General features: G+C 35.3%; 1 protein-coding gene across 1 annotated transcript; it reads left to right on the forward strand.

Moving 5' to 3' along the window:
* The first annotated feature begins 396 nt into the window (after window positions 1-396).
* LOC148954824 (E3 ubiquitin-protein ligase UHRF1-like) lies at window positions 397-12199 on the forward strand. The gene is made up of 4 exons (XM_089105246.1): window positions 397-457; window positions 3364-3581; window positions 9201-9349; window positions 11668-12199. Exons 1-4 carry the CDS (start codon window positions 397-399, stop codon window positions 12167-12169), a joined length of 930 nt encoding a protein of 309 aa, XP_088961372.1. The 3' UTR covers window positions 12170-12199.
* Window positions 12200-12272: the final 73 nt, after the last annotated feature.

A 12272-nucleotide genomic window follows, 5' to 3' on the forward strand; every position in this document is an offset into this window, starting at 1 on the left:
TAACCATTGGCTACAATTGGGAAATTTAGCTGTCATTAATGTACCCTGGTTGCAAATCATATTTGTAAAAAAAAAAAAAATCAAAGAGTCTGGAAGATTTATGCAAAAGAAAATTCAATTATTTTTAACACACTGGCAAAATTACAAGATATAAATTATAGGAAGTTTATAGGAAAATTATAGGAATGAATAAAATTATTGCAAAATTATGGGAAGGAATAGGCCTGAGTCTTCACTCAGGTGGAGAAGCTTGGCTTTCATCTGAAATCTATGCAAAGCTTATTCTCGAGCAGTGGAATACTCATAAGTTGTATTCGGACTCTTTTGTCCTTAAAAATCCCTCACATGTGAACATCAAACCAGTGCTAGATCGTTTTTGCCCCTCTGAAAAGATAAATGACTTCCTCTATTTCCAGACTCCAAGCTCTAGTTACGAGCTATGAGTTCCTAATCATCAGTAATTTTTTTAGTATTATACCTTTGGCATATTGAATAAAACAAAGATGAAGTAAGATTGGCAGTTCATATCAAGTGTTACTTTATCTGAAGGTTTGAATCTTGAAAATTTGGACGGCTTTACATAGCAGTGTAGTGCCATATCCTTACACTGAAATCTGCTACGAGAGAAGTAATGTTTCCAAGCGTTTCAAAATTGATAGATCCTTTTTTATTGCTAATATCAAACGTCATGGCTGAGCGTTTTTTTTTTGTTTTTTTTTAAGGAGGTCATAGAAGGAAGTTTTTTTTTTTAAAGGAAGTCAAAACGTCAGCAAATTCATTTGCTAACTCTTTCGTTGTCATTAAAAGCTGAATGTGTTCTGAACCGTCAGCAAAAAGGTAGTTCTAGCCATTACAAGCGGGAGCTAGTACTGGGACTTGTTAAACGTGTCATTCAAGTGAAATCTAGTGCAACCTCAAGGGACTGCACTGATGTGAATCAAAATCTTTGTATAGTGCGGCCAAAGTAGGTCTTCGATGAGTATGATACTCTGTATGATACCGAGTGACCTTTGTCTGCCTTTGCGAATGATTGTTTTTAACGTTTTTATTGTCTTTACTGTGATGATTGTCATTAAAATTTAGTCGTGTTCATAGTAACGCTCTTTTTCTAGCCATTTCGGTTTCCATTTTTCCATCTCATTTTTCAGACAGTGCGATATCTCAGGGTCATTGCACACTATTTCTCCCATAAAAGTTGGAAGAGTTACTTTTGATCACAGTTTATATAATTATCCAGTATGATCTTTCCCTATCTCGCCCATTATAAAAACCCGGACCGAGGTGCGAGTGCTCCAGAGAACGTTTTTGCAGATATAAACATAAGCGGCATTAGATCTTTTCACGGGTAGACAAAGAATATTCACCTACGGAACAAGTACTGACAAAACCACTTGGCCGGCTCAACCAATAAGTGGACAATAAGTGCAGAAATAAGTGGGAGAAGCTATTTGTTCGCACCGAGAATGAAGAGCCAGAAATCATTTGCGGTAAACTTACTGGATAATTATATAAACTGTGCTTTTGATATACAAAAGTGCTCTTAAAGCCACCAAAACCCACTAGGTATCTGACAGATCAAAAATCTGAACCATACTGATAATTTTTTTTTAAGCAAGTTAATAATGTACTCTCTCGAAACTGTGAAAATTGTAGAAAGGCATCACTACAATTCGCATTATTCTTACATTTACTCTTTTGAAATATATTTTAAGAAAGTAAGTTGTGTCAAAACTGCTCCTGTGACACAAAGGGTCTAACATTCAAAGAGTAAAAAAATAGCATTTGGGTTGAGAATGTCATTTTACATATTTACCGAGCCTTTAAAAACTTAACATCCAGCATCTCATATTTTGGAGTACGTCAGACTGTTCACTTTCTTAAAAAAATATGGGGGAAAATTGGGAGTGTAAACTGGTACATTTGTCCTTTTTTCCTTTTCAAGGCCGGTAAATCAGAGGATCAGAAAATAGAAAAATGGGACAAAAATGACAGTATACACAAAATTTCTGGAGAAAAAGCCGAAAAACAAATATTGATAAATAAACTTTTAATCTAGTTTAAAGCAGAAAAGTTTAGATTGTCCTGCTTCCAATTTTCTAGATAGTGGATGGTCTGGATGAGCTATTAGTGATAAAGAGCGGATGAGATTGTCAGACAGGGGGGAAAAGATGTGAATTTATCATTGAGGACTTTTTCCCTTTCATATATGGGGTGGGTGTCTGGAGGGTGTCGCTTTTCCTTTTTATTCTATCTTTCTTGTTCGGATTCAAAGACAAAATCTACCACTAAAAGATAAAATAATAAAGACTAGTATCCATCCGCAAGAAAAGTAGCGAGGAATTAATTGCTTTTAAAAGTAAGTTTTTTCTTGAAACTAGTGGCGACGTGTTTGCATTACGGGCATCAAAATATACCGCAATTCGGTTGAAAGGTACCGTAAACCACCTTTTTTCCATTGACCTGCACCACTTCTCGGTATCGGTTGAGTGGCAACACCGACGATTGCTGTGATCACTGGGTTTGCAATATTGGTAGTTCATTCAGCTACGTAGCTGACTTGGTTTAATGAAAGCTGATTTACAAAGTGAAAAGAAACTGTGATATTACGTCTTTTTTGGTACGTAAATGAACCAGGATAAGTATCTCTGATGTTAAAATTAGGGGGTCATTTACAAACTTGACATTTTCCACTGTGGCCTTGCAAGATGCTGATACGGTTGATTCTGACACTTATGTAGCCAATTCACATGCATTCGCTTTACAGATTACATCCGTGCAATCTTCAAATGCTTTGAAATTATTCAGGCAGTGAGAGAAACGTGCTAAGGAATCAAATGAATAGTTGATTGGCCGGTTGCTTATATGCTACAATCTATATGTAAGATAGGGTAAAGCTAGTTGCGATTTGTACGCATCGTACCTGCAATTTTTATGTGTTTAATATTTTTGTGTGTCTTTTCGTTTTTATGCATTTTTTTGTGACGCATTTTGTGCATTTTTATTTTCATGCGTGTTTCCTGGAAAATAAATGCGGGGTTTGAATTATGCTTTCCTGCAAATCGCAGCATGTGGGAATTAAGGGTAACGCTGCACTCTCAGTGGCGTTAGCAGTATAAGTCCTGTTAAGCTTAAACTAAAGCCCCAAAATATCCTCTTATCAGTTCCCTATAATCCTTTAGTATTTAGTAGTCAATCTTAAAACTTTTTTCTATGTCAATATTTTTCTCAAATATTGATATTTTCAGCAGTCAAGGCTTGAGAAGTTTACAAATCAAGCAAATTTAAGAACTAAAGAGCGGTTAAGCTTAAGCTCCTTTTCAATGTGTATTTTTTCTTAAGTAATTACTTTTCTGTGTTTTATAGGAAACAAAAGAACTGCCGCTCAGAGTTTCGACCAAGAACTTACTCGTTCAAACAAAGCCATCGCCCTTAACTGTAACGCGAAATTTGACTCGCTTAATGGTGCTGAAGCTTCCGATTGGAAAGGTGGTAAACCAGTAAGAGTCATTAGAAGCTACAAGGCGAAGAAACATTCCCCCTACGCGCCCGACGAAGGAGTGCGCTATGACGGAATATATAAGGTATAAATATTACAAGTATAGACATGGTTGCCAATGATTTTTTTTCCAAAAACTTCCAAAAAGTTTTTTTATCGAATATTTTTTTAATCCATTATATTCATAGAATTTAGTCAATGATCTTACATTACAAGAATCTAAATGCATGTAAAATTATATTCAATCAATCAATCAATCATTTATTACCCACAACTACAAGACAACAAGTAGTACAAGTGGAGTATAAACATAATAATAAAAAAGAAAAACAAAAAAGAACTCAAAAAACACTAGCAATTAAATTAAACTAAGAAAAGAACTGTAAAATACCGTGGTCAGGGCCAATATTATAAAATGCATCTGCAGAAAGCTTTTTGTGTAGGTCACCGAGCTTTTGAGTTACATCCGTAACATAGAAATTATTAATTAGATACCGATTTCTAGTCCATGGCGGCAGAGAAAGAAAAAATTTGCAAAATTTGAAATATGTAACTTTAATCTTTGTTAAATCCTTTAGCTTAAGAACAGAATGAACACCCGAAAAATAAAGCACAGAATGATCAGAAAAAGTCGAGAATAAGCGTCGAAGAGTTCTTCTGTTATATTTTCCACGGTTTGCTACAATTTTTGAATAACTGAACTGAATTTTTCTTACTGAATCAGCAACAATCTGTTTACAAAAGAGAGCTAGAGAATTAGAAACAGTAATACCAACCCACCGAAAGGAAGAGACAGAAAGTACAGAAAATTCATTACATACCAGAGGAGTAGACGAAGACAGATTATAAGATAAGAATTCACACTTGTCAAGATTCAAGGATAGACCAATATTTAGAAAAGACTGAGAAACTAAGGAAACCATCGCAGAAAGAGCAGACTTAGTACGACTAATGAACAGAATGTCATCAGCATAGGCAATGTAAGAAATATCAGTAGAACCAGAAAAATAAGTGCCTGAGATCTTTTTCAGAACAGTAGAAATACAAATTTTGAAAAGGGTTGGTGATAAAACACCTCCCTGCCTAAACCACGAAGCACTTTAATAGTTGTTTCTGGAGAAGATTTCAGGCGGAGGTAAGAATTAGAATACCAAAACCGTAAAAGATAAATCAACCGAAAAATTAACACCAGAAGATGCCAAAGAAAAGAAAAGCTGGTAATTAACAACAGAATGAAAAGCCTTTGAAATATCAACTGTAAATAGATAGAAGCCTTTACCCTTAGAAGAATTAGACAGTAGAATAAAAGAAAGGACACGATGAGCATGTTGGCACCCCACAACAGATCTGAAACTAAGTTGATTTTCACCAAAGAAAGAAATATTTCGAGTTAAATTAGGTAAAAGAATATACTCGAAGACCTTGCTAATATTGCAAGAAACAGAAACTGGACGGTAAGAAGAGCAATCTGTTGGCGGTTTACCTCTTTAAAATTGAAGTCACGCTGCCATACAAAAAGCTTTCCGGGACAACAGAAGATGCCAAGCACATTTGAAACAAAACCGCAAGATGTGACACAAGTTCAGCACATTGGGGAGTTTTTAGAGATACCATCAGCATCAATAGATTTCGACTTACGATGATTCAAAGCATTCAAAACTTCACAACGCGATATAGGCAAAACAAAGCGCTGACATAGAAATCTAGGGACAATTTTAACAAACGCTTCACCAAACTTTCTATGAACAGAATAATTCAAAAAGGAGAAAATCTTCGAATAATATGCATGCCAAGAACTTGGTGGAATAGCATTACTACTTACATCAGAGTCGTCTGTTTTGCTTGAATTAATTACTTTCCTCCAATCTTTAGGCGAAGATGGAAAATCAAGCCCTCGGTATTGGACACTTTTTAGATACTTCTTAAATTCTAATTTAGTTTTCTGTTTAATAAGAAAAACACTACCAGACCTATGCCGACCACAATCTGTCCAAATTTTTAGCCAAAATTTAGCTTTATTTTTACAGGCCTTAAGGTTAGGGTCAAGTGACCAAAGAGGCATTTGAGTATTCTTTCGGATTCGCTTTACTGGGACAGAAATTTTTTCAGCTTCTTTCATAGCAGAGAGGATGGAATGATAATATCGGTCTATTTCATATCTAGCATAAATAAAATTCTGACTACATTGCAAAAGCTGATAAGGAACATAAATCGTACTTAGAAGTGAAGCCAATGTTATAAGATAAACAGAAAAATTCGCATCATTCCAATCAGACTTATAAAGCCATTTAGAACATACGCCACTACTCTTATAAACACTCCCAAAACAAACAACAGACTTCGATACAGAAAACGACAGTGGAAGGTGATCAAGATCATTTTCAGCAAAATGAATCGTAACGGGTGAATAAACAAGATGCAGAACAAATTACATGGTTAATGTCTGATTTACTACCTGACTGGTGACTATACGTATAATCGTGGGACTTCTGAACAATTTGATAAGCCGGGAGAGAATCAAAAAGCTGACCATTCCTTACATTATCAGAAACCAGATCGGTATTAAAACCACCAGCAATAACAAAATGCAACCCGTTATCTGATATCTTTTGAATTAAAGTTTTAAGACCATTACAAGCACAAGAGAAATTCTGAAGTGAACGAATGGAACGATCATTATATGGCAGATACACATTAATTAATACAATATTACCAAGACACACCGCAAGAAAATTGTCATGTGATTGGAAGAGCACAGGACTCTCACCAGAAATATTTTTCTTAAAAACACATGCTAAGCCGCCAGAAGGGTGGCCACGCGTAATTTTAGCTGGACGCACAAAAACAACGTGATCACTGCTTCGTCTCAGAAAATTTTCGCTAAAGGCGGTCAGTAAATGTTCTTGGAGACAAACAACGTCGTAATTAACATACAGATCATCAATAAAAAAGTCCTTGCCTCTCGTTCCATTAATATTAAATGAGAATATACTTATGTCCGGATTCATTTCTGGGAATAGACCTTATCAGTGATCTTCTTTGTCACAGGGCATCGTAGGCTGTAAGAAGAATGAGATCCTCAACAATTGCCACATTTCGGAGATTCCATACAACGATCACTGTTCGTGGATAAATGCGGTCCAGCACAACGAGCGCACTTAGGAGTGCTACTAGTACACGCACTTTCCAAATGCCCAGTGGAACGACACTTGAAGCAAAACTTTGGAAATTGCTTGAACTCATAAACACGGAGGTTTTCATACCCAATCTTCACACCGTTTCGCAGAAATAATTTTTTAGTAATCGCGTCTGCAAATTCAAGCTTAACCGATTTGCTTGTTCCAAATCGACTAGACCCGATTATACCAAACTGGTTCCGTAGCATTTTAAGGTCAAAATCAAACGGGACTTCTCGAATAACACCAGTGTGTTTTTTAGATAAAACTTTCACACTAGAACCAGGTAGAGCTTCCTTTGCTGATTTGCAAAAATCTTCAGCTGCAGATTTCTCAATATTCACCGTCCACCGCTATTTAGTCGCTCGCACTCTGGACACCAGCTGATGACCAGAAATTGAGTCTATTACTGATTTTCGCTTTAGCGGGTCACCATGCTCAGGCGGGGGATCGGAGATCAAAATTTTAGTATGCGTATCACACGCAGCAGGTTGGCTAATCACAGGTATTTGAGGAAAGTTCAGATTGTACAAATCAATCTTGGCAGAAACTAGCGAAATCGCTTGCTCAAGGCTCGTAAGCTTTTCTGTGACGTGTGTAAACGCTGTAGCAGAGATAACAGAGAGTTCTGTTGGCCTTTTGATGACAAAACAAGGGAGCTGTTTTCCATCGGCATCACATTTCTTTATAAAGTCTATAATATCTTGCAGGTGACTGAGAATTGCATTAGTGCCCCTTCTGACAGGGGGATCATTTTCATTCACAAAACTCCATAGCTTTGCTTTCTCTGACTTAACAGTTTCCAAATCTTTAAAAAGTCCACTCCTTTCCGTAAAATAACGGCTTCATCAACACCACTTAAATTTTCAAAAACAAAGTTCAACAGCGGTGAATACAAAAGCTCGGAAACGCTCATCTCGTTATAAATTCACTTCAAAAATAATTTAAACCAACACACGCGAAGTACACGTGATGGTCAGGCGACGAGCGCTGAATAATAGTAAATTAAGTTCATTAAACATAAACTTCCCACACAGGCTTGTTTATAATCCAGGAGAAAGCTATTTTTTTCGTCTGCATTGATATAATCCTTTGCAATAGGTTTGAATCCAAAACAGGTCGTTTCACCATGAACTCTAAATGAACACTGAATGAATATTGAGAAACGCAAGATAATTTAGACTTCTTTGGGGAAAATGCTGAGCTTTGTTTTGCTGTCTTATTATTGTAAGTTTCGGACTCGAATTGCTGTTGAGGATCGCCAGACATGGTGCATATTCTGCCCTCAGAGAAAAGAAATATCGTGATATAGCGAAATTTGGTAAATATATTAATCTAAGGTATTTGGTGTGTTTTAATCTAAGGTATTTGATTTAACCATTTTATTGAATTATTATTGAGCATCTTTTCTTAATAAGTATTGCGTTTCATTGTAAAAGCATTTTATATTTATTTACATGTACAGTTGATGTAATTTTGTGAAATCCGTGGTCATTATAAAAATCATGAACCGTGTAGCCTGAGTAATTCTATTTATAACTCATTTAAATCTATTGACCTCGAAGTAGCACTTACTACTTTATATTTGTGTTGATAGTGGTTTTTTTTTTTCGCTCCTTAGTTTATACTTTCTTTTTTAATATTGATATGCTCATCTCAGCTCCAGCTATTGCAGTAAATAAATGTCGGAAGTTTTTTCAAAATGAACGTTTAGCTTGCATCCACCTCTTAGTGAGCTGGATCCTAACTAAACTAGTTTGTTTTCAAAAGATTCTACTTATGGCATATTCTTTGTGTCACTAAAACATTATCTTACAAAAGGAATGTACGCAGAAGAGGGGTCTTGGAGCCAGACAGCCCCCCCCCCCCGAATCGAAGACTTACCCGACTGGGCACCTCTTCAATTTATTCTATAAAATATGTTTTTTTTTTATTATTGCCCCCCCCCCACCCCCCGAGAAAAAAGGAACAAAACAATGTGTGCGGGCCTGCCTTTCAAACACTATTTTTCAAAAAGCAAGATTATGACAGTGGCTCTAGGGAATGGAATCGAAAAACTAAAACTCAACCCCCCTTCCCCCTGGCCCTCGCCTGCAGTTTACTGCAGGAGATACTCAAATAAACAGACTTTATTTTCTCAAGCTTCTTGGCAGCAGACGTTCTCAACTGCTTTGTCCAGTGGAAAGAAGAAATCATAACTAGTTATGAAATAAAGTATTTAGTATGAAATACATTCTAGAAGTAAAAAACAAAACTTACAACAATTGAACTTCTTATTTAAAATTTGGCCAAAAAAAGAACACTGAAATCCCCATGGGCCTCAGATAGTTTACTCCCCTCTGCCCTATCAGCAACCCTACAAATAAGTATATAGGTACAAGGCATAGCTAACGTTTTGGCCATCAAATATAAAATAATCTATAGAGCCACTCCGTGTGGCTTCTGAGCAGTTTACGCACAATAGGAGGGATAACTTGTTTCCATTTCTAAGGTACTGCTTTCTTTCTAAGGTTGCTTTTCTTTCTAAGGTTGTTAAATATTGGCCAGAAAGAGGTCACGCTGGTTTCATAGTTTGGAGATATTTGATGCGACGAGACGATCCGTCCCCAGCTCCATGGACCAAAGAAGGGAAAGCCAGAATCAACGAGATTGGACTAAAAATGGTATATCCAGAAGGGTAAGACTTTTTCTATTCTTTTTCTTTTTCAACTATTGTTAACTAATTATTTTAGTCATTATTTAGTAATAAATTTTTGTTATTATTAACTAATAAAATAATAAAATATTATTTTAATTTAATAGAAATATTATTTATTTAATTATATCATTTATTTAATAATATTATTTATTTATTATTTATTAATAATAAAAATATTATTTAATTAAATATATTATTTAAACAATAAATTAAGTAATTATTTAGTCTCGGTTGGGTATTATTCAAGGGGAGAGGGGGGGCACTTGTTAGAATAGTAGATGAAAGATGCATCAAGCGATAGAAAACAAAAATCTTAACATTTCAGGGATAGTCTTCCTGGCAATTAACATGCTGGCTGCCCTTAGATCTCTTCCCCTCCCTTGAAGATATTGAAAATTACTTTCTTTTCGAATGTTCATCGAAAAAGTAATTAAAAAACAACAGAATTTCCCCCCCCCCCTCGACTTTCAAAAACAAATCTTTTTGTTTCTCCAGTTAAACAAAAACATAGAAGAAAACTGCAGGATATATTTTTTTAGAATCAGGGAAAACTCCCCTTTCAACCCTTGGAACGAAAATAATAACGACCTAGATTATTTTAAAGTGCTCTAGCTAAGCAGTCGTATAAACTAGCTCTGGTTCCTCTTCAGTGTTTTACAAAATGAATATCTTTAAAGAGATTTATCTTTAAATGATATCTTTAAAGAGATTTATATTATTTCTTTTATTGATTTTCTGTTTCAATTTAGTTTCTCTTGGCCTTACTTTTTTTCTCTTCTTTGAATTTCAATTTAATAGAAAATCCGAAACAAAATAGAAAAATTGTTGTATGGGAAAAGGTTAGGAAATGGCACTTTCCAAACCCTATATATAAAGCCGTAGGTACTCACAGATCCGACTCTTGGGGGGGGGGGGTGGCTGATTGATTTAAACTTTTATAATGTAGATTTGGTTTTCAATGAATATTAACGCCAACCGCATTTATTTACTTGTCTTCTCTTAACTCATATTGCAAATACGGATAATATTCTGAAACTGGAATAGTTTGAAATTAAGGGTTTATTCCGTATTGAACAAAACAAATAGAAAGGGGGATTATCAATATATATAATTATATGTCAATAAATTTTTTAAAACCGTAGGGGGAGCAAAGTAAGTAGAAATTATTTCTCATTTATATATGATTAGTCTTGAAGGAAAGTGTTGGCTGCAGTGTTTTTGTCTTTACAGCCCCTTACTTATCCAATGAACGAAAAAAAACTCGTCTTTGGTCTCTGGGTGGTCTTGTATTTGAATTCTGCACGGCGTTTGAATTTTTAAGATGATCCCTAGTTCTAGAGACCGTCTTCAAGTCAATCTAAGTATAAAAAAAAAGAGAAACATAATGCCTTATTAAGAATAAGGCATTCTGTCTGGCAAATCATCAATCTTGGTTCGAATTGGACCAATCTGCTATTAAACGAAATTCATTGATGGCCAATTGTCTTATTTATTGATTGATATATTGTTGTTTTTTTTTGTGAGAAGTGGGGGAGGGGCTTAAAGCTTCATAAAGTACATTCTTAGGCTCAGATTTTTTACTTTTCAGGTCAATATAGAGGGATATTTGCATATATACCTTCATTTGGGGAAAAAAATTTGACTTAACTTGCAATGTGAAGACTGAGAGAGTTATATCCTCTTTCGCCACTTTTTATTAAGAAATGGAAGAGTTGTGATAAAAAGCTGAAGTTTAGCGTAAAGGGTGAAGGATTGAGGGGGCATCACCCGTAAAATAGGGACAACTCTTGACATTAACGGAATCAACACAAGTTAAAAAAGGGTTTCTCTACCAAACGAAAATAAAGATTAAGGCTAGAACTAAAAAGGTAAAAACAATGGGAAAAATCAATGCCAATGAGAAAATCAGTCTTAAAAATAAAGTCACACTCTGTTTAATAAAATTCTTAGCTGGACTCTTGAGGTTATCGTTTCCGTTATTGAGATAAAAGGTTAAAATGCATATATGCTCAAGCCAACAAGTGCCACTCTGCTTGCTTCGTTTTTTATATTTGTAAAACTCGAGCTTAAAACGGTCTTCGAATTTTTCTTTATCTCGTTTTAAACTTTTCTCCACGGAAAAAATTGTTCTGTTGTACCCTTTACTCATTCCTATGAATAAAAGACTACAAGATGTATCTGTGATTTTCAATGAATATTCTGAAAAAAGAATTACTCAATTTCTCAAAAAAATGCCACCGTTGTGGTAGTCCCTATAAAAATAAATCATATTTTATATTAAACATTTCCATTTGTAGGTATTTAGAATACATGGCAGAGAAAGAGAATTCGCAATCAAAGAAATCGTCATCACCAAGAGCATTAAAACGCAAACTGAACGAAAGTCCTGTCCCAGAGACAAAAAATGCCTTTGACCTAATGATGGGAAAACGCTCAAAACCATCCCGTTTTGCTCTGGACACAACCATTCTTGAACTGATCACTGCCGACAAACCAAATGAAAAAGGTTGGAATGATTGCCTACAGACAGTAGCTGAAGGCAGAACTGTGTTTCTTGAATCTGTTTCAAAGCAGTTTGACTGTGTTTGCTGTTGTGACCTTGTCAAAAACCCAGTTACTACCCCTTGTGGTCACAATATCTGCAAAATTTGCCTTGAAAGGTCTTTTAGTGCAAAAATGTTTACCTGCCCAGTGTGCCGATACATCTTAGATAGTAAATATGAATTTAAAGTAAATAAAACCCTAAAAAAGGCTCTTAATTCATTGTTCCCTAATTATGACGATGCTTTTTCAGATTAATTTAATGTCTTACCTTTATAAGCCAGTTGTGTGTGCTCTTAATTCTCTCTTCCCCTTCCTCCGTCTCTTTTTCTTTGTGTTTACAGGTTTTTTCTGTCTCTTT

Source organism: Artemia sp. Qi Xiang Cuo, chromosome 2 (assembly GCF_049724085.1).
Source record: "Artemia sp. Qi Xiang Cuo chromosome 2, ASM4972408v1, whole genome shotgun sequence".
NCBI classification, from domain to species: Eukaryota; Metazoa; Arthropoda; class Branchiopoda; order Anostraca; family Artemiidae; genus Artemia; species Artemia sp. Qi Xiang Cuo.

What these genes read in the sequence shown, in the direction of transcription:
- LOC148954824 (XM_089105246.1), top strand. Translation starts at nt 397, where the DNA reads ATGACTTCCTCTATTTCCAGACTCCAAGCTCTAGTTACGAGCTATGAG. An exon ending in CTATGAGTTCCTAATCATCA is followed by an intron (nt 458 to 3,363) that starts GTAATTTTTTTA and finishes TGTGTTTTATAG; the next exon opens with GAAACAAAAGAACTGCCGCT. An exon ending in AAAATGGTATATCCAGAAGG is followed by an intron (nt 9,350 to 11,667) that starts GTAAGACTTTTT and finishes TTCCATTTGTAG; the next exon opens with GTATTTAGAATACATGGCAG.